At 38.9% G+C, this 23804-nt stretch overlaps 1 protein-coding gene across 9 annotated transcripts in view; it reads right to left on the reverse strand.

Moving 5' to 3' along the window:
- LOC138116373 (ephrin type-A receptor 6) overlaps positions 1-23804 on the reverse strand; it is a 320669-nt gene that overhangs the window by 123488 nt on the left and 173377 nt on the right. For 8 of the 9 annotated variants that reach the window (XM_069025664.1, XM_069025637.1, XM_069025630.1 and 5 more), the window contains one exon: positions 1107-1231. The exons of the other annotated variant lie outside the window; for it this stretch is intronic. In XM_069025664.1, the coding sequence (XP_068881765.1) occupies positions 1107-1231 (125 nt within the window). The remainder of the gene's footprint in view (positions 1-1106; positions 1232-23804) is intronic. 9 annotated transcript variants of the gene reach the window in all.

Raw genomic sequence — 23804 nt, forward strand, 5'->3', positions numbered from 1 at the left:
GTTCAAGTCATAATGTGGCTTATTATGATAATGGCTCAGAACCTGAAGGACTGCCATTAGTGCAGGAAAATGGGGTTCCTTGCTTTGGCTTACCAAATGTCTTCCCCCTCTAGCTGTCCTAGTTAAATTGTTTGGATTTTTTTCCCAGTTCACCCTTTCTTCTGCATCATTAAAGCTGCATAATCTCAATAGAGAAGTGCAGTCAAGGAATAAAATTCTCAGATATTTACACAGACTAACATCCCTAAAACTTTCTTTCATTACTTAGTTTGTATTTCTGTTCTTTGTGGTCTTCATACACACACATCAGTTCCACTGTGACTTCAGATGGGGACAGAGAAACAGCAAGAACTGACTTGGCAGGGAACTGTTTAAGGCATGGAGACCAACAATTTCCTGTCTGTGTCTTCAGGATTGAAGGCACTGGGCAGCAGTAAATTTTTTTACTGGTACAAGGCCCTGTAGCAACTGTAAATGACCAAATATGTTTTGTGCTTATGGACAAGGAGGCTTCAAACTGTGCTTTCCCAAGACCTGCTGTGTCTATGCACCTTGTACCTTTACATGCATGTTGTAGGTCTCTTCTGTGTGAAATTGCCCGATTTTGACAGAGAGCCAGAAATCCGACAGTTTCTCTCTCTGGTAACCCTCTAAACAAGGCTGGTACCCTCTATCCTTTAAGCACAGATTATTGCTTTACTCAGCAATAATAAATGAATATCTTTTTTTGCCTCAAAATAAAATCACGTTCCCATTCACTGTAATTCTGCTGCTTCGGTGTCCCTCTAATGTGAAGTTTTTACAGTCCATGTATCAAAATACGTTCATGCATGTGATCCATTTATCCATGTTTGTAAATATAGTAACTATGAGACAAGTAAATTACAATCTGCTAGCTGCTCTATTCGATTCTGATGTGAAACAAGACAGTCATTAACAAGTTACAAGCAGAACAACAAAAAATCAGCACAAAATAAAACGTCTACTTTAGCATACACAGCATTGTATGTGGGGTCAAGTGAAAAGATTTAAAGAATACTATTAAAAATACGAAACACACTGCTCTTTAGGATCTGAGTGTGGGTGATGCTGTAAGTGAGACCTACTTTCTCATAGTACTTGATCTCGTAGTCCAGAATTGCTCCATGGGGAAAGTCCGGCTCTTGCCAGGAGAGGGCAATGCTGTTTTGGGAAGCCCAGTCCTTCCTTACCATACCTATCAAGGTGGGTGCTGAAAGGGAAAAGGATAACTAAGGGTTAAACACGAAGCACACGGTTTATCCTTCCAACCTCCTGTCTGAGGATACCAACCCGAGGCAACTTGGAGTGACCTCCAGACAGAAAAGCATGACAGATGGCAATTCTCAGGGAAACCATATAACCTGGAATTAATGTCTCAAGTACACGCTAGTAACTCCTCTGCTGAAGTGCAGAGCAGCTTCTGAAAAATGGCTCTATGCAAAAATACAGAAAGAAACGCCTGTGCTGGGCCCTGCCCCAGCCAGGCCGCACTGCTGGCTCCGAGCACACCTTGCCCAGAGCAGAACCACATTTCAGAGGCAGCAAATTCTGCATTCAGGTTAATCTTCGTTCAGTGTTATAATTCAGCTCTTCACCATGTACATTCAGTTTACTCTCTGGGGTAAAATAAAGCGACACAGCTTAAAACAGACGCAACGAATCCCTTTTCAGGCAAGGGCCCTCACTTCGGCCCCTTGTGAGGAGTCTGTGGGCACAAACAGCCAGCTCCTTCAGGAGGCCACTGGCAGGGATTGGGCTATGGGCAAACTGGGGGGCAAAGGTGCCCCCAAACCTGCGTGCCGCCACCGACACCACAGGCCTGCAGCAGCACAGCAAGTAGGAACTGCTTCCAGCGGCTTCTGGAAGGGGCCCAACATGCATGGATGCACCCAGGAGCCAAATTATCTCACTGTGGGGTTAACCAATTTTAAGACACAGTTTTTCTGCCTTTGTGGAAAAGAAGGTGCTCGGTTATCTATGCAATAGTTTCAAATGGTGCAAAAATTGCATTCTAGAACATGATCTTTGCTTATTTTATTAATCTGGTCAAGCATGTAAAAATATTCACCAGACACTAATGTCTTAACAGTATTGATGTGCAGCTTTCCCAAATGTTACAGCAAACTCAGTCATATTGCTCAACAGTCTTGAACACAACTGAGTAAGATCAACAATCCAGCTACCATAAGTGGTTCACAGATTTCACTATTTGTCTTTTCACTAAAAAATATTAGTTTATTACACACCTTCCCCATTTCTCTCTACTCTGAGCCTTACTTAACTTCTTCCAAGTTTCCATGGAGTTGTCTCCTAAAAATAACATATTTTTCTGACTTCTGTTTTTATCTTTTGAATGCAAGAGCCTCCCTAGGAAAATGAAAAAATGAAAAGAGAATCTGCTTCTAGTCACAAAATTTCACGCCTTAGTTTTCTTTCCTGTAAATATTTCAGGAAGTTTAAGAAATGAAAACAATAAATAAATTCTAGAATGCAAACAAACACTGAAGAAAACAAAACCGTGTGTTTGCCTTTGAAAAAAGGGAAACTCTACACAGAGATGTGCATATCTTTCTCTGTAAGAATGCACTTATCTCAGAGAGAAAATTAACTTCCAACCCCTGTCAATCTTCCCTTTGGGTTACTGTTCTGTGGGATAGTAATTTGGTCCTCTCTGATGTGAAAATAACCCCAACTCAACACATAACACCAGAAAAAAAACCCCCCTACTAAAGTGTAAGAGCTTACACAGGAAACTTCTACACTTCTGCCATTTTAACCACAGGTCAGACGCAAGGGTATCAGAGAAAAAAAAAGAATTCCATGAAGAATAAACGATTAACTCGGTTTTCAGGAAGTCCTTAAACAGCACAATATAAATAACTGAACAGAGTAAAACACAAACTAATAAATAAAAAGCATTCACAGGATTTGAACCAAAATGTTATCCCTGGGTATGTATAACTACTCCCTCAGCTAAAATGAAATTTTTACTCTTGAAACTGAGGGTGAAGTTGAGCTCTCATAATATTTCTCTGGGGTACAATCAGCTTCTCCAAGCAAGATACACAGTCAGGCTTGTTTAAAGGAAAACAGGAGCTAGCAAACATGGATTTGTAATTGCTATACACTGATCAAGGGCCTAGGAGGGCGCTGCTCACATAAATTGTTTTACTATTTGTTATTTGGAGTCATACACTGGCATTGAGCTGTGATTTACAGGTGGGTCTGAGGGAGCTACAGCAACCTCTCAGATACATCTGGTACCCCGTGTGCCTGCTTAGAGGTGATAGGCATCAGCTGGGCCACCTTCCCAGCACACTGCAGCTTCATTCCACTGCATTTGGGAGTTTGCTGGCCAGACAACCCAATCCTTGCAAAATTATTACAACTGATGACAGAAAACATCAGATTAAGCTGTAGATAAAATTATATTCTTGGCTCTTTTAGGCTTATAAAATACAGACTGCTGATATAACATGTCTTCAAACTATTGCCTAACCTTCATAAGCTTTCCATATGTACTGCAGGATGGGGATTTTGTGTTCTGACTTCTGAAATTTATACAGCAATTCATGCATGTTTTCAGCCTGAGCTCAACGCAATAATTCTTCTATTTGAGGAAGTGCATGTCAAAGCACAGTCGTGGTGCACTGCAAGATTCTCTCAAAACTTCAGTGCATGAAATAATCCCAGTTGTCTTCCTGGGAAACAACTCAGTAGAAAATAATTGGAACAAAATTATTTTAGATCTCTCCTAAACCAGCTGCGCCTGACCTGCACTTGAAACCAACAAGCCCATACAGCAAGGCTCACATCACATCTGTAGCACTGGGCCAACACTGAATCCTCTAAATCAAAATGCAGAGATGTGCACATAAAGCTGTGAATATGAGACGTGTATTTGTGTTAGGTAAAAAAAAAAAAAAAGTGTACCTTTTAATAAAAAGACCCAGAGGAGTCACCATTGACCATTTCCTGTATGTGTAGAAGGATGATCCTGTTTTTGCCAGATAGGATTCCAGTCAGAAATTTTTTGTAGGAAGAAACAGACAAATAAAACCATGTAATTAAAAGCACAGATAGCTGAGTTTCTATTTCTTTTGTTGTGAAGTGCTACTAAAGAGAACTAATTTCTGTGGAGAAATTTCAGCTCCTTATAACTGTTGCTCACTAGAGAAGTCAATTAGATCTTAAAGATCCTATCCACTTATTGTTAAAGCTCTTTTTAACCATAAGATTGTAAGATAGGTAAATCCTATTTTCCCATTCCTAAAGACTGCTCTAATGTCCCTATGATGAATCAATGGGAAGTTCTTTTAATTAGTTGTTTCAAATCCAGTAGCTGCAGGAGAGCTCTCATTTGGTTACCCAATGAAACCATTTGAAAAAAGAAATGCTTAGAAAAGCAGCATGGGTTTTAATCACTTTAATGCCAGCATTTTCTTGCCACTGGTCTTAGGCTGAAGGGTGGTTTCTGGCTCTTGAGCTCAGCACTGGATCTGTGTTTTGTACTGAGGATTCTTTGCACCATCTGTTTTCTTCTACACTGTTATAAATTTCTTGAATTACAATGAGTCATCTACAATGTGCTGATCTCCTCAATTTAGTCTGATAAGCTTCTAAGACTTTACAAATTTTTATTGAATAATGGAAGTTCATTCTTTAATTCAGAGTGAGCTGATTTTATTCTGAATTCCTTTGGCTTCTTTTTTTCAGAATCCTTTTTTTCTCATGTGCTACATACAGGGGAGAAAATGCGTATTTTAAACAATGACTGGATCACAGTGTCTTTTCCCTAGAAACTTTCTCTTTTTCTGCAGCTGACTTCCATTATCTGTAACTGTCTAATTTCAAAATAGTTGATCTGTAGGGTTTCTGAAGCTATTTTCCTTTAGTGCATTTTCTAATTGTGCTGTTTGTGGTTTCACAGCCCTGAAAGTAGGCAAAGAAATGTCTCCTGTTTCCAGGACTGAACAGCTTTGATAGGATGCCCATTCATGGTGAGGAAGCCTCTGACCCAATGGCAGCTGATGACCAAAGCTCACCTGATTGCTGTCTGTACATGGAGTTATTTCACCCCGTGGTATCTCATTTCAAATCTTATTTCTTTAGTGAAGAGAAAACATGACAGCTCAATTGCCTCTCCCTGGCTGACAGTAAGGGCGGTAGCAGGTATGAACAGTCACTTTCTTGTCAAAAGAAGTTACCATCCAAAAAACCAAGAACAGCTGCACCAGTTTTGTCCTTCCTTCCCCTCAAATTGTATCTGTTTTGCCCAAAACCAATGAAGTGCCAGCAGATACAAATTCGGAGAGGAGAGAGTGAAAGTGGGATCTGAACTGTACGGATGCTGGGGGGAGTACTGCAACCTCACTCCTTTGGACACCATCCTCATGACAAGGCTGTGGGTCTCAATATGTAAGATACTGGGGGTCTCGATATGTAATTAAAGTAATGAACTTGGGATAATGTGTTTAATTCAGTTTGTTGTTTCTGTACCTCTGCCATTACCAACGATAATGTGAATCACACCATTAAATGTTATTCTTTTCTTGAGATCTCTGCCTGCTCCAAGGTACAGGAGAGACCACACTCACCAAAATACAGGGCTTTATCACGTGTTTTCTGAGTGCAGGTTTCCCTTTAGAGGAGGGAATCCACCCTTCTCCCTGCCTCTTCCTTCTCTCCTATCTCAGTCACTTCTCAGCTGCAGTTATGGGGACATACTGACTAAGCCCTACTCAAAAACATTGCTTCTCTTTGAAAAGTCACTAAACCCTCCTAGTTTCACCCTACAGAGCAGGAAACCTGCATTAACATCCAGCAGGGAGCTTGCATTCCTCCTGTTGGGGAACAAGTTCTTTCAGTAAGAGGAGGACAGTTGAGGTTAGAAGAGATATTAATGCTATAATGACCAATTTACATTGACTGTGTTGGGTCAGAAAACAAAAGAAAACTGTTTTCCTGCTCATTAAAAGGAAAGGGCTTCTTCAAGCTTCAATCACAGGTTAATGGCACAAATTAAACCAACATTAAATGATGCTTAACACTATAGAAGTTACAGTTATCTAATAATTCCAAGTCCATTATACAAAAATGCTAGGAAATTAATGAAACAGAATAGAGATGTATCAAGGTCCAAATCTGAAGTGTTTTTCCAGATGGTAAAAACACTATCTGCACTTTTTCTATACCAGAAAATGCTATTGTAATTGTACAGTGTTTCACCAGCTTAGGTTCTGTAACTATATTAGAATTCCTATACTATTGGACACTGAGTATGATTTTATATTATAAATATCAATAAAAAGAGCACTGAGATCACTGAGGTTTTATTCATAGTGCCGCATTTGAAAAAAAAAAAAAAGTTATTTCAGGGCACAGCAAGGAAAGTATTGATTTTACTTCTGATTCTAGAAAGACTATTAGAAAGGTAATAAGCAGTAAAAAGATGTTCTCAGAGAAGACATTTTACTCCAGTAACAGAACTGAAGTAATGAAACAACATTTCCTGATCAATGATAGTGCCTCCAGTATTCTACCCATTTGAGCTATTTACCAAGGATTTTTCCAGGGAAGTTAAGAGGCCTGAAGCCTTCATCCTGCATTACTAATGCCGTGGGTCACACACATGATCAGTCATCTAAAGGATGTAGTTGTGCTGTCTATCATCCAGAGCAGTCTTTACTCCTGCAATACGGGTGTTAATCCTCCGGCAGAGATGCAGTTCATCCTTTCTTTCTTTTGTGTTTGTTCATTCATCTTCCTGTTGCTATCTTTGTAGGCTAAGGGAAGAAAGACTATCTTATGAACAAGGGATGTGATAGGGATCCAGGAGACCTCTGTTTATATTCTCTTCTGGTTGTGCTCCAGAGATTTTCTTTAATCTTTTGACTGAGCTATCTTAACGTACAATGTGAATGTCAATAAGTTCCATTATTTGCAATACATGAGCACTTTCTTGTTAGAAGTGTGTGCGTGAATATAAAAGACTAAAACCTAAGCACAGGTTGATATGGGAAAAAAAATCACAGAAATATGAACAGATAATAAACTTTTATAAAAAATCCCCAAACAGTTCATAACCCATCTCTGTATATTAAAGATGTTCACGTGGATGAAACATCTTCCAGTTTATACTGAATTCAGTAAGAATTTGTGTCCTTACCACACAAGCTTGCTTTCAATTACTACAGTGACTAGATAAGATATTTGATTCTTCCCATAATAGAGTCTCTTATCTTCCTAATCATTTCAGTAGTAATTCACAGTTACAATGCTTGAAGGGGATACTATTAGTGGCACTAACCTTGGAGTTCAAAGTTGAGCGTGGTGATTCCCTGACAAAGCATTACAGCTAGTAAATTAACAAGTTTGGAATAAATAAAAGTGTTTTTTACTTCATTTTCTTACACTAGCTCCCTAAAGGTTTGCACTCAAAAGACAGCAGAGCACTGTGCTTCTTTTGAAGCACTTCATTTACTGAAAATAGGCCTCCAGCAAGTTATAATTATCATCTCTCCCTCCATCTTAAAGTCTTTCCCCTCGCAGATTTCCTCTGCTTGCTCAGAAATGGCGGATGGAAGCCAACTGAACCAAATATCCTTGTCAAAAACTGGATTCTGCTACAGAGCTGTGGGCTAAAGGTCACGATAGACACAACCCCCAAATTTCCTCCAGGGTAAATGTAGATTCAACATAGCTGTTTTTTTTTTCTGTTCCATAATGCAATTCTTTCTTCCTTGCTGCTTAATTTCTCTTTCATCTGTTGTTGATCTTATGTAAGGAGACAGTAATTATTCATCCACACGATTTTGCAACACTACAGATTTTCTTTCACTTACAGAATGTGCTGCCATTCTCCATTTTTCAAGCTTCAGACAGAAGCACTACTAAATCTTTACTTCTTACAGGACCTACTCAGCTTCTGATTCTTCAAAGTGGATTTTAGGAGAAGATACTTAAAACAACAATATCAAATAAAGCCTTATCAGCTGTCAGTCAGACTGTGTGTCTGTTCTGCACTCTCTGAGGAAGGGTATGTGCAAAACCCTCAAAGGTGAAAAGCATTGTGAGATATCAGACATAATTTATAACACAATGAACAATTCAGAATATTTTAGTTAGAAGTTTGTTTTTTTTGTTTTTTTTTTTTTTTTAATAGTATCACTTAAAAAAATCACACAAATGCTTTACCTAAATGTATGTTTTAAGGAGTTACTTTATATGCTCTGTATGTCTGAAGCAAGTGGAATAAATTCACTTCAAAAAAGTATAGTGGGAGGGTGTGATTCCAGGAATCAGATGCAAACAAACAAAAAAAGAAAAGCAAAACTGAACCAGGTTGCCTGTCACATAAATGGAAATAATATCAAATCAACAGGCCTCTGGCAACCAAAGGGATTTGCATCAGAATAAGCAGGTTCTTGGCTCCTTTCCACTGCCTTTTATGGCTGGAGCAGCAGGAGGCAATGAGTGACTTAAAGACCTAATAGGTCACTGGGATTCCTGAGGGAACAGTTCTCTGCAAACCAGAGCTGCCCTCTCCTTGTTTGGCAGAAGACAAAACTGAGGTTGTGTGGGACTGGTACATCAGCTCACAACAGGTGGCAACAACTTGTGTGGCTGAACGGCACAGTAGAAATGTGACAACTGGGGGGGGAAAAAAGCCCTTCTCTTCATTGGCTTCTTCTGGGTGTGTTGTTCTGGAGCAAAAACCAGGGAAGGGTGCAAGAGGCCATCCAGGGCAAGTCAATTCCCTTCCTACCACTCCTTATGCCAAGTGTAAACCCTGTTGTGGTACCCACAGGAGAAGTAAAAGAACACTATGTCCTTAACCGGTAGATTTTCTGCTCCCACAGCCTCAAATGTTCTGTGTTGTGCTGTTCACTGCTCCTCCTGCCTCAGACACTGTTGTGAGCTACTGACTGTCGGCTGGTGGCACGTTTGAAAATGGTGTGTATGCTTTCCTGGGGTACCATTCCTGACATGCAGGAATTCCTCTAAAAGAGAAGGCAGAGTGGCTTATGGGGTTTCCTTTTTAAGGAAACCTGTGCTAAAAGAGAAGGAGGCAGGAGAAATTGGTTTATCAGCAGACTCTGATTGCTACTATAATGATGTTAATCAGCGTGAAGAAAGATGTGTTCCAGCCCGTGTGTTATGTAAGTTAAAAATATCATGCCAGCACTGCTAGGTGCCCTGTGATGTGGGGACAACCTGTGGTGACACATTTCTTCAGAGAACTTTGTTTTCAGCCTCCTGGTGTAACTTGGGTATTGCTATAAATTTATTGGAAATACAACTTGAGGTTAAGAAGGCGTCATTTATTGTGGCAAGGTGTCATTATGGAAACAGAGCTGTAACTAAGTCTCATTCAGCAACAACCCCTCCAGGGTCAACTGCAACCAAATTGCTCTGCAGAACTTCCTGCTGCTAAATTGATCTCAGAAGTTTGAAAATGAAATAAGCAGGTTAAAAAGAACTAGGAAATCTGCAATCTTTTCACTCTATTAATTGCTACTCATCCACGATGTAACAAAGGCAAACATAAAATGTACACTCATTTCAGCAAAACTTTCCTGCTCTTGTTTATCTCAAAATACGAAGCTAGATCAGATTGTAGAAGTAATTTTCTGTCAAACAGTACTTTACAGGTCTGGAAGAGGTTTTTCTTTTAGCAAGAATATCATGAATATTTTATGTGAACATCTTCTGGGAACCTTCTGTAAAAGCTGTGTTTGTTGGCATGTGCAGAGGATGTCAGACCTACTGTACTTCAACATTTTGAGTGAATGTGTAAGTGCACGAAGACACATCTGATACTGACTTCAAATGTACATCTTCAAACAATTTCCCCAAAAATGTTGATTTTGACAAAGCATTCTATAAATCACACTGATGCTAAATAAATATGCCCTCATAAATTAATTCCCAGAGTGATGTTACAAACAAAATTATGTAACTTATTATATACTTCATAAATGCTAAAAAGATTCCAAAGGTGTAGTCTAGCTCTGTTTTATTGAGGGTCAAGTATCTTTTAAATCTTTAATGTGGAAACCTATGCACAGAAAAGCAGTCCCTTTTAAACTCTGGCATACAGACAAGAAACACTTCTAGGAGGCCAGGAAGTCAATGGCTTGTACTTGATGCACGGGAATCACTGCAGAGCACTACTGCTGCCAAATGCAGGCTAGGTGTTCAATTTCTAGTCAAGTAGGGTAGAATCTGAATTGACTCAAGTAAGTTAAAAACCTGGGGATTAGTTTTGGCAAGTTGTCTTAAATGCCTCTGTAGTTAGAAGATGTGATGCTGAACTTGCTTTGGGTGCTGGTCGATCAAATGTATGCCCTGGTTTTAGCCACAGCATTCAATACAGGCCTCACTACCATCAGCACAGAAGCTCATTGCAAAATCAGCCATGGATCTTCTTTAAAGGTGACCTCTAAAGCAATGCAAGAGTAATTTTAGATATGTCAACATCCTAAATAAATATTTTTCTTTTTTCCTTTTTTTAGTTGGGTGTATCTATACAATACTTCTACATGAAGTAGCATGGTTAAGTTATCAAAAAAACATGGACAAAATATCAATGCTATGTAGTGGAAAAATCATTCATGTGTTCTTTTAGTTAGCTCATTGGGGATGTTGACACACCTCTGAGTCTGAGGGCAGGCTCTAAAGGTGATGGATAGAAGCAATGACACCTGAAGGCATCAGGGCAAATCAACTCTAAAAGCAAAGAGCCGCCAGCCTTTAACTTCTGTTATGTCTAAAACCTGAGGTTCAGAAGAGGCCAGTGGCTCTGTCTGGACTACTGTGCTCATATTCTGAAAGCATGTCACACTAATATTAAATGAATTTGAAAAATTAATGGTTTTTTGGTGTGTTTCCCTCTTTCAAGAAGACTTGAGTTGCTTTTATTCACAAAGACAAAACTCGGCAGAGTTGAAAAACCATTGAGATCTAAAGAGTTTTCATCTTTCTGACTTGTATAAAAATTAAAACACCAAGAAAGAAGAGTAGCCTAGAAATTAGATCAGATGATAGGCAGTAAGATATGTTTCAAAGCAAGGTTTGTGGAAGCCTGGGCAATTATGGAATAACCTTTCAAAAGGGAAGCCTCTTCAACTATTTGCTGCAAGTTAGCTCATGCCCTGCAGCTTGTGGTTTAATACTTACTATACATATCCATGCTTATGGAGAGGCAATCTCCTGACAGAGATTCATGTGAGGAAGAAACCTGAACATCCACAGTTCCAGGCCAGTACATCACTTAGCTTAAGGAGCCTGTCTTTTCTTTCAAAAAAATTAATTATCCAATGAATGCCCTCCTAGCAAGAGATATTGAATTCTCAGAACTCTTCCCTTATGCCCCTTTGGTATTTCTATTCTTTTTCTTGAGACTCTATGAGGTTTTGTGCTCTTCAACATTCTGTGTGCTGAACTCTGCCCTTGGAGTTCTTTTTCCAGGTCTATTTTTCATCTCCTATCTCCAGCACCACAACAAATATGCTTCCTACAGAAAAAAGGATGGCAGGAAGGTTTGAAGAGGAAAGCTGAGCACTGCTGTTCTACACAACCTCTTTTTGTCCAAGGGATGATGTCTAGGGAACCTACTGACACATGCAGAGTTTGCACTGGTTGTTTTCTAAAAAGGACCATAAAAATTTTGTGGCCTCTAAAAAGTTAGGGAGTTGACAGGCACTGAGGCAAGAAACAGAAAACATTCCTTATTAACTAAGATGCTACTGAATGCTGCTGGGAACTGCAAGACTGCATAGGAACAGGCATTATTTGATATCTTCCTGATCTTCTTCCATCAGTGTCCCCCATAGCTTATGGCCAGAGAAAAAATAATAGACTAGATAAGACTTCTGAAATTCAGAAATACTATCTGGTTACAGAGCCTTCTGTTTAGCTCAGCGCAAAGGCAAGTTGGCTACATACAGCTTCCTTCTGGGAGGGGCTTTTATCTGTCCCTGAAGAGTCTTCTGGACTACAGAAATTTTACAGAGAGAAAACACCCATCTCTGTAGCTCTGGTAGTTGCTTGTAAGAACTAATGGCTCATATCCACACAGTACATTAGTGATGTGCAGCTGAGTGCTGAGTGCTTCGGGCTCTAACTTTTAAGTGCCCGATCCTCAAAACGATACTTTAGAGTTATGTTCCTTGTCCAAGATCGTCAACATTGTCAAAAACAGAGGAAACCAGAGCATGCACAAAATTAGAACTTGAGAATTTAGACAACTTTCAGTTTGATAGCTCATGTTAAGCACCAGAGTTAGACATTGGTATTGCACTACTGCTTACAAGCAATATTGCTACATTGGAATAGCTCAGAAAATAATGATCTCAGGAGCAAGATTTTGCTCAGCCTCTTCTATTTTTATCATGAAGAAAATCTTCCTTCTTTGAATCCTCCTTAGGTGTTTTAAGTAATTCTCTTTGCCCAATAGCACACTTTGTTTTGTGATTCAACTTTGAGTCTGTAGTTTGGAAAGTCTGAGAAATCAGTGTGTCCACACAGGGTATTTAAAGTTCTTTGGCTCACAAACAAAACCGAACAGTAAGGCCTGCTAATTCAGATCCATGTCTCAGAACTTGGCAGTGATCTCTGTTTCTGTGACCTTCATCTAAAAATTTCTACAGCAGACAATCATCTCAAATCCCTCTGTACTCAAACATATGCTGAAACCTGGCCAAAAAGAACCCCAAAACACCAAAAACCAGCAGCTATTAAAGAAATCTTGGATACAGGAAAAAAAAATGGTCCACACATGCAGCAATTCCTTGAATGCCATCTAGAGGACACTAACCTCCCACGGCTACGAAAGGGTCCTGACACACTCAAATGTGCCAATTCCAGGTGTTCTAGCTCTTTATATGTATGTTCAGAAAATAAGGGTCAGTAAAATGTGGTCAAAAAGAAAGTTTAAAAATACCAAAAAAATAAATAATACAGGATAACTTTGTAATAGCCTTCTAAAAAATACTATTTTGCTTGCACAGATTAATTCTGTGCCAATAAATTTGTGGAAAATAATTACTGGAAACAAAAGGACCATTTGCATGTTGCAAATTTTCTTCCTAAAATATACTGGTTATTATTTTGACAATCCTGCATCAATATATTGAATGTGCTGAGCCATCATGCTAACTCTGCAATGAATCAGAATTTTCCATATTTCATTAACAATCATGATCACAAAGTATTTGTAGTGTTGACTTAATTACTCATGACATGGTTGGTCAGGTATATTGTGACTGGCTTTGCAACTGCTTATGTTATACAAGGTGATCTTCCCCTGGAATGTCCTTCCAAAAAATTCCACGTTAACTGAATGCATAAAGTCTTGAGGAAGAAAGGCCATCTTGATAATTAATTCATTGGCTCTGGCTGACAAGAACTCTTTAAACTCTTTGAACTCTTTGAGTTTGTCAGTGTTTATTATCAGTCTCCATTTGCTGGTCAGGTCCCATTAAATTTTCACCATCTACTCACAGTTACTTTAGGGATCTAATTCCACGGGAACACCTAAAGTTAGGACGATCAGGACCCTGCAAAAATAGTGTGGACAGATTTCGTGCCCAGATGGAGATGCACAGAATGCATCTGAGATGTCTGAAGTTACTGAACACCCCACCCCTTTTTGGTGCCCCACAAGTAACTCAGGCTCAGAGAGGTACCCTCAGGAGCTGTATGGGATTTTGTTTTTTAATGCTGCTTGCCTGGAGACAGACTAGTCAGACTTTCCGGTCCTCCAAAAATCTCCTACACCATTACCTTTTCAAACAGTGAAACAAGACCTTAGAGAACACAACAAAAGCCCACTTAACAGAAGAAATGTAGCAATTCTATTTCTTCTGAAGTTTGTAAGATGGCACATCTTAAAAATGTTATGACCTCAGCCTGTCTAGTCCATGCTCTGCATCTCTTCTCAGTGCCTACACTGGAAAGACACTGAGTTTTCTTTCCTCAACCAGTGAAATGTCTCATCTTTAATCTACGCTCACAAAATCACCCTAATGGTTTTGTTTTTAAAATAACAATCACTCTAACCTTACTCCATTCTATAAACTTTGATATCACTATGTAATATATTTAAAATGATGCATTAAACACTTCCTAATACAATATTTTGCATCTGAACCTCCCATCAGGTATTCAGGTATAGTCCTGCTATATTGCCAAGTTCAGTGTTATTTGCTTTCTTTTAAAATAGGTAGAAACGTGAGCATGGAGCCTCAGGTTCCAAGATAACAATAGTCACTATTACCTGACATTTTAAGTCAGCACACAATCCTGAATACAAAAGTAATACAGAATAGCTGATAGGAAGACATTTATTAGCACTCTCAAGTAATTGAAATTAGCAAGGAAGACAACAGCTGACATATTTCAATGCTTATACACGTTGAGGAAATAATGAAGAAAAGTTCATCTCTTTAAGAATGATTTCTAGCAGGTTTATGATTCAGAATAATAATTTGTAAGACACAATTTTTATTATAAACACATAATTGAAATATTCAGCTCTCATAATTCTGTTTCCAGGATCATATGTAGACTGTTCTCAGTGTCTGAAAAGTATGTCCATATTCTACATATGCTTTTTGTTTACAGTGGAACAAGGTTACCAGGAGCTGCCTGCTGTACATTTTGCTTATCCTGTGCTGCTTGAGATGCTCATGAATGATCTGGTGAGATGACAAAGTCTGCTAAACTTAATCGGGGTAGTAAAAAGGGAGGACTAACTGTGGAGAACTGTGGAGGGGCTTCATGAGATCAGCTGACTGGATAATTAAATGGCAGACGAAATTCAGGAGACTAATGCACACAGCAAAAGAACCCCTAGTTTCATAAGCAAAATGAGCTCTGAGCTGACCATTTCCACCCAGGAATAAGCTTTTTGAGTTCTAATAAATAGCTAATAAATAGATCTATGAAAATGCCAGCTCTGTGACCCAATGTAATAAAATAAAAAAGATTAAATGAAATGTTAGGGATTACAAAGAAAACCCACTAGACCTTCATAGTGCCACAGCATATGTGCACATTTGAAACAGATTTTGAACACTGTGTAATTTTGGTTCTGTCACCTCAAAAATGGTATGTTAGAACAGGGAATAGCTACAGTAATTATTAAATTAAAGTTGTGGAATGGCTTACATAGAGGTAACTCGAGAAAAGATGTGGGCTTTCCAGTCTGAAAAGGAGGATGCAATGAAAGGTTGAAGCAGGAATGATATGAAGAACACAAGGTGTGATCCTTTCTTCTTGCAGCACAAAATCTAGGCATGGCAAGTGAAGTCAAAAGGATGGGATTCTTAATACAATGTGAAATTAAGCTGCTGAATTCCTTGCCAAGGGATGCCACAGATTCTTTTTTTAAACGTGTATTTAATAATAAATTGTTAAATTGCTACTGGGCAAGGATGTCCCCAAAGTACAACTATTCAGAAGCCAGTGAATACTCAGGAAATGCATCTTGTAAACTTTTTCTGTTCTCTCACTCAGCTGTAACGTTCAGTTTTTGGCTACTGCTAGAGAGGATGTGAAGCCAGATGAACCAATGGTGTGATCCAATTCAGCTGCTCTTTTGTATAATCAACAGGAACAGAAAATTAATATAGGAGGAGAGCAGGGTTGCTGCCTGGTTTTGTACTTAATAGCCTGATGAAGTCTTAGTCCTTTCTTTCTGGTGTGTTTTCATCTTTCTGTGTGTATGCATGGTGGTGAGAAGCCTGGAGTGAATCTGCTGCATGTGCATGGAGAAACTGCTTGCACCTTGCATACTATAGTGGATCTGTACCCTCTGTGGCACCTCTGCTGTATCTCAGACTCACTGCAGTCATTCATCACCGAGTCCACCTGCACGTATTCAACAACTGCTTTGTGAGGAGGGGACAGTTTATCACAAACTGGAAAGTGCTGACCATGTCTGAAGTCACAGGACTGAAATGCACAAGTAAACCTAAAATGCAGCGTGCTCCCACATGATCCTATGGACCACGCACCAAGGAATTCTTCAGCTCATGTGCAGGCTGAGGCACTGGGTGCTACCCCCATAGCCAGGCAGTCACCCAAACACTGCACATCTGCTCTTTGGACAGCCAGCCAGTCTGCCAGAAGGGAATCTGCCAGGCAGATCAGCCAGAGAAATGTGGGAATTTCCTAACAACAGGTACATGCATTTGGCTGACTCTCTAGGGGAGACAGATTTCGTGTCTTTGGCCTGGGGCAGACTCATCAGAGGACAAACTGCTCTGGGATAGTCAGGAATGGGAAGAGTCCTCTCTGGACCACTTGTTATCCATGTACCATCTCGAAGATGAGCAAAGGCTGCAGGATATGCATTGAGTGAAGGGAAATGCAGGAGCAAAGACACTTCAAGACACTGGGCCTACTGCAGCAGCAAAGGAGGAAAAGATCCTGCACAGGGAAGCACTGCAATGAAACTTACTGGAATATCTACAAGGTACCAAAAATGGGGTAAGCTGAAATATTAGACCATCTGTGAGTGGATTATCCAAGAGACATCTGCATGGCCTGTGGATTTTATAATCACACAAAGTAGGCGCTGAAATTCACACACCACTGGATTGATCTTTTCTCATAAGCCTCGGAGTGGCTGAGACATTAATTTCTTTAAAGTATGAGTTATATTCCTTAACATGAATTTCTTGGTTTAAGAACTCAGCACTGTCTTAAGTACCATCACTATCAAAACAGCGACCATTTAATTCAGTAAAGATGGGAATGGATGGAAAACCTCAAGTGGAGAGATTTATTACTTAATAAAGTTTGCATATCACAATTAGTCTGAATGTAATTCATAAAACCTTGGATGTTCACTGCTTCTATCCTCCAGTACATAAAATAAGGAACATCTACTTCCCTTCCACAGGTCAAAAAATAATAAGCACACTTTGGCTACCGATCAAACTGAACATATGCAGAGATTGAAGCTGCCCCATCTGTGTGCTGGCAGCAGAAAGGCTGAGGCAAGTTGTGTCTGAATCAGAGACATGAGCTGAGTCCTGCCCTGCCTGTGCACTGCAAGCCCCCACAGCCCCTTCAGTTGCAGGTGGAGGAGCATCTGCAGGCTCAGGGGCCAGGGTGGCACTTCAGGCTGTCAGTCACATCCTGATGGACGTGTCATTGCCTACAGACATTTGCATGCTGTGCCCACAAAAATCCAACGGATCACCAGCACAGGAACTGGCTTTTTACCTGAACTGTCCAGGAAGCAAGGTTCTACAGGGATTCTTTTTAAGTCTGCCTGGCATGTGAACTTAAATATGCATAAAACCAGGCAGCTTCTGGGTGGCTGTACAATGTATTACATTTTCTGTCATCGTGTCTACACATGCACTTATTGCAAACTGGTGTTAGAAAGGAGAGCTGCCTCAACATGTGGAAAACCAACCCCAAACATCCCTTCTGATCCCACATTTTCTATTCATGATTACGCTGCTGTCATGCAACGAAAAATAGAGACAGACACAAACTTCTTTGGAAGTTTAAACTGAGTTTTGTTATCCAGTGGCAAGAAACAACAGTATGAATACAGAGATATGCCAGATGGCTTCAGTCAGGTTTTACTAATTTACGGAAAAGTTTTTAGGCAGAGAACGTGTATATTCTGAACTTGAAGCACACTGCATACTTGTGAAAGTCTGTATGCATTACTTAGGAGGTGTGAAGCAACCACAGTGATGCAAGATAAAAACAGACTCCCCACAAAAACTAGCAAATCCATACATGCTTTTAGAGAGAGAATTTTTGTTGTCCATGTTAAGAATGTATTTTCACTTCAGTTTGCAGCACTGCAGTACTTTCTTTTTCAGCTTTTTCTTTCATTTTCCGAAAATTTCCATTTTTTTGTATCAGAAGCGCATCTATCCCTAACACTTGTGGAAACTCAGTTACCCCTTCAGACATATTTTTCTAGGAATAAAAAAATTTTAAAAAACCTCCCAGAACAGGTAGAGATCAGAATCTGTTATTGTTATCTAGTAACTGCACTAGACATTTTTTTACTTGATAAATAAGTGCATATCAAACTCAGTGATTATTTATCTCAGTGTTTCCAGCCACAAGACACAACTGTATGGCTTAGCCTTATGAGCAAACATATGTTACTTGGGATCAACTGGGTGAGCAACCAAAGGAAATACAACTGATCTAGACATAAAAATCTAGTTATTTTTCTTTTCACATGGCTTATTTCTGCTCTTCTTAGTGCATGCTGTTTAAAGAAGGCATGCTGTCAAAGCGGTCAGTAAAATACACAGAAAACACTTCTGTCCTTAGGTTTCCTACTTGGAAGCCATACTGGTTGCTTTCTGTCTTATCACTGAAGACAAGGGTGCTTTCCCAGCCAGAGAAAATCCCAGCAGAAAATGAAGATTGTTTGTGTTGCAATTATCCATTTCAACTGGATAATTGCAATTATCCAGTATTTGTGTAAATAGAATGAAAAGGTCACATAATTCAGCCCATAACTCTAAACATTTTAATTTGGGAATGCCTGGGGTGTTTCATTATGAGTTTTTATTCAGGTACATCATGACTTTGTTCCTTTACCACATTCCCTACACGTACCATTCCTTCTCTAGTTGTAAAGGAGGCAACTGATCCTTGGGACATCAGGCCATTGGGATGCATGTGAGAAACTGCCTCAAGCAGACAGAAGAAGATAGTGACATGAGCAAATTACATCTCTGATCACAGGCACACCTAAGTTTTGAAACGTTTGTTTCTGAAAGCAAAACCTTCCCAATAAAAATATACTTTGCACAATTAAAATGATAATTTAAAAAAAAAAACTTTAACCAGTTGGTCTATATTTACATGTGTAAGTTTTCTGCTTTCTCCCTATATTATTTATTTACATATTTAAATGTCAAAATGACGGAAGATTTGGATGCGAGTGAGCACACAGGTTCATCCTGGAGCATACAAGCCTCTTGCGAATATGTATCTGAGACACAGCAGAGCATGCTTTTTAAGGAATTAAAAACCCCTCTGATCAAAATGATGTGCTAAAATCCTACAGAATTTATACACTACAATGTTCAGGTGAATGCAAAGCAATCCCAGAACTCCATGGGCTGGCTTCATCACAAGCATTGCAAATGAAACATTGGAGGAGTGAGGGGAATTTTCAAAATCAGACTGGGCTAGGAATCATATTCCTGAGACAGAGCGAATCTAGTCTTGCACAACTTACAAGGTGGTAGAAGCTCTTAAGATATGACAGATGGAAAAAGTGTACATCTGAATTCTTAGTCAATGAAATCATAAAGAGATAAGACTGATACCAGGCTGAAGTCTCAGATTTACTGCATTTGGAAACACTGAAGTGTAGACAAGATAAATACTGGAGATGACACTGGCAGCCAATAAAAGTATGTCAAAGTGCTTGATTATGATCCATTATTTATGATCTAACATGAAAACTGTGGGTAGGAGGAAAAAGTCTCTCTCTCAAAGGCTTGAATATGAGAGATGAAGGATTCAAAACAGAAGGGAAAGTAAGAGATGATTTCCTAAGGGAAGACATAAATTGCGGTTTCCTGTCAGTTCTAGCAGGCTGTCCCTATGTCTGGAATATGTAACAATTGTAATAAAATGACTTGAAATTATCTGAGACCATTTGTATCCTAAATAATGCATAAGCAGTGCTGGTTACTGTTGGAATCATTTTAGCCTGACTCAGCTTCAGAAAATAAAGTGCCTCCATAGAGTCAGTTTTCTTTAAAGCTACCTAAAGAAAGAAGCACGTATGATCTTTAAATTAATCATTCCAGAGCAGCTCACACAATTACATTAAGATTCTAAGACTTCTGTAACAAAAGTGGACAATTTACCCTAACAGACATTTTTTTGAAAGATGACTTGGAATAGATCCTTTTTTAGTACTTTAAATCTCCATGTTCTCCTACCACAATGAAGAAAATTACATAGACACAAAAATTTTGGTTTTATGCTTTGATCAAGAACAAAAAACGCCCCATCCTGTAATAACTTCAAATCATCAAACTACATTAAAACACATTAAAGGGAAAGATAATTTGAATGAAATTTTAATACAGTTATTCACTATACATTGTGTTCAGCACAAATATTTCACTCAATTGCATTTGTTTACTCACTGATCCAGAAAAGGATGTCTCAATGTGTAAAGGCAAATGAAATAAAACAACTCCATTGTTCCACAGCAGAATCTGGGCTTCCCGAAACTACAACTACCTACTTCACACTTTAAAAATTCTGAACACAAATTCTAAGCAGCATTTGTCTCAACAAAATGGTAAGGCTAATCCTAAGTTAAAAAATATTAAGAATGATTTGGGAATCATCAACATCCATTCCTTTCATGCGTCTTCAGTAGTAATTAACAAAAAAACCCCCAGTGTATTGTTGAAATACTGTGGTGTGAAAAACTGGAGTGAGTGTTTCTCCCCTATAACTACAAGTAGAACCAAAACCTATCAACAACATTCTTACTTTGCTATCATTATCCTGACAAAACAAGAATTCTCTGTTGTCAAAATGGCAACATTCATGAACGTTTTTGTTCATGTTTTGTATTGCCTAGGATGGGCTGCTGGGGGTGGGGAGAGAAAGGGCAGTTTGTTCTTCATGCCACCATCCAGGTGGTCTCCTAGCAGCACATTGGCTCAAGCAGGCATTCCAACCTCAAATCATTTTGTGAGTGCTTCTGTGCATGCTAAACAAAGCCTGCCATCCTCTTCCAGCTCCGTCACCCAGCATCTTTCAATCAACAAATTGCACTTTGGCATGAACAAAAGGTTTAAGATGGACTTCTGCCACCCTCCCAGTCCCAAGCTAAATGGCTGTGAACATATGCAGAGTTTGTGCTGCTCATTTTTAGGGCTTTATGATGGCACATTTAATTGTAATAAAAGTGCAATTGATGGGAAGTGAGTTACAGATTGAACAGGCAGTACAGCAGATGTACAAGGTCATTCAACAAGGACTACTCATTACTTCAAATTACCACCCATGAGGAGAATCTACAGAATATGCCAGGATGGAGCTCTTTCTCTGACACCTCATCTTTCAGTTTCATCCCAAAGGCCATCTTTGTTTCCTTTACGGATAGCGTTTCCCAATTAGAACCTGCTGCCTTAAGTTACAACGACTCAATTGCCATCTCTAATGCAATTCACATGTGTGAGGCTGCTCCTGCTGCTCCCTTTCATTTCAAGAAAGGTGATTGCTACAAATTGCACACAACAGTTTGCCTGTTCATAGATCTGTGTTTCTGCCCCATTTGACAGAGTGATGAAAGACAGATGCCTTGTTTAGTTTTAAATCACATTTGCATTCGATTTTCATTTATCTTTTACTTTCATAGCTCCTCGTTGAACTCCAGTCTGGCAATATTTGTCAAGAAAAAATATCTCATAACTTGCTTAACAGTTTATAGGATTTGGCAGCATTGGAGCTTTTTCCTGATTATCTGTCCTGGCATTCACAGAGACAACTATTAGATGTAGACTGTTAACTGGAACACAACTTAGTTCATTCTTCTGGGAATCAGCAATATTTTACTGGAGATAGTTCATGATCTTTTTTATTGGGAAGCATTGCCCTTCCTACAGAGAAGAGATGGGTGAGATGGAGTTAACAAGGTATTCATTAAGGAATGCTCGTTCCAAGACCTCTTCAAATTTCATTTAATAGGAAATCAGATTTCCTATCCAAAGAGTTCCTGCCTAAAGCAGAAGAAAATGCCAGCAATTAAATGCTCAGCCCTCTGCAAGGCTGCCTTGCACTGTGGTCCTGTCTCACTGAATTCTTACAGGGAAGAAGGGGCCACATGTCCTGTCCACCCCTTCAGAGGATGTTTTTTCTGACACCTTCATGCCCCCCTTCCAAATCCTAGGCCTCTTTGCGCTAAAAATTACTGTCAACAGTTTAAAATAATTAGTATTTAATTAACTATAAATACATATATATAAAAACTAAAAGTATTTATAATATTTTACTGTATTGGTCAGGAAATACCTCAGAAAACAGATAAATTAGGGCCCATCAGCTTGTATTTTTGTGCTGGGATTTGTAGAGTTGCTGATAAAGGAATAGAATAAATGCAATATTTACATACAGGAAAATGATGACTCCTATTCATATCACTTTCCATCTACTAAACCGCTAATCAAAACTGCTAATCTGAAAAATGCCATGCCATGAAAAAGATAAAGCTGAACTGGAGATCAGCAGCAATGTTGTTATTTGCAAACACTATCAGCAGAGAATATCAACCTTTTTGTCAGGAATACATCAAGAAAATCGATTCAAGTCCCTCTACTTTGAAATATTGTCCAGTAGCTTTCAAACATGCTCATTAATTGTCCTGGAAAATACAAAAAAATACAGGGTTTTTTACTTCAAAATGCAAAAGAGAATGTGTAAGAAAATGATTTACTGGGTACATTTAATAATGTAACTGATAACACTTATTCTGAATGGCTGCAGAACACCCAGAGCAAAGTAAATGTCTCTTGTTCATTTTCTTGTCTTCCTGTTTCTCCAAGATCTGGCATAAATATATATTTATTTATGAGTGGCCACCTATAAATCTAATGATAAGAACTGCTTCTTACAACCTAAAGTGCTGAGATAACATGCTTGTTTAACAAACTATTTTTATCGGTGTACTGTGCACACCTTTACTAAATTCAAGTGCTACAGGGCCTTCAGGAGCATCAATCAGTCAGCAGTTGCACTCACTGGAGGTTTTATTGTTTTTTAAAATGGAACACAATGCATGGACTGCATGGCTGTCACAACTGATAAGAGCCCCTCAGTGCTGGACAAATCCAGCCTTATTTTGTTTTTTTTTACCCTCATTCTTTGTCATTGTTTATCTCTTTCTTGCAACACCTAGTTTTTGTAGTTGACAAAGACAACTTATAATATTCATGTTTTTCTGAAAAATGTTAATTTCACAGTGCAAAAGTATTTCTTTTTCCCCTCCCCATAAATCCAACCTGCAATCATTTCAAAAGCCATCCACTCCTGTGGCTCTCACAGCAGTACCATGGTTTTTGGGTTGTAAGAAGCACTCTGCTCAAGAAATGGCTAGAAACAGTGGTAGTAAAATACTGCAAGAAGACACCATTTGAATGGGAATACTTGGACTCTATGAGCATTGATAAAGTTCCTGTACAAGACTTAGAATCATTTAAGAAGACAAAAAATCCTTTGTTTTTCAGAGAGTACACCCCATGAACTTCACAAGAAGGCATTAAACATTTCTAAGATTAAAGGAAAGTTATGAAATTATTGCAAATATAAAATTAACGATGAAATTATAGATATCTCTACTGTTATTTAATTTAATTTTGATAGACACCCTGACTAAATGTTGCCAGTAAAGCAGCAGGTCTGACATAAATCACAGAGTCACAGAATGATACAGGGTGAGGGACCTTTAAAGATCATGTAGCTCCTACCCAGAGACATCTTCCACTAGATTAGGTGGGATGCCATGGATGAAGACAAAACACTTCCAGAAATGGTCCACTGGTATTGAAGTTGAACTATGCTGATGGATCAGTCAGAACTCAAAGTGCTGACCTTTGCTCCGCCCTTGTTTTCCACCTTAATGTGAGTTCAGCCTCAAGTTCTAATACCTCTAATCTTAAAAAAGCAATACAGTCACTAAATTATTATAAAGGGAAAACATTCCTACATTAGTAACTGAGTAAATGAAATATTATTTCTACTGGTAGTTTTCT

The sequence above is a fragment of the Aphelocoma coerulescens genome, chromosome 1, assembly GCF_041296385.1.
Source record: "Aphelocoma coerulescens isolate FSJ_1873_10779 chromosome 1, UR_Acoe_1.0, whole genome shotgun sequence".
Taxonomy (NCBI): Eukaryota; Metazoa; Chordata; class Aves; order Passeriformes; family Corvidae; genus Aphelocoma; species Aphelocoma coerulescens.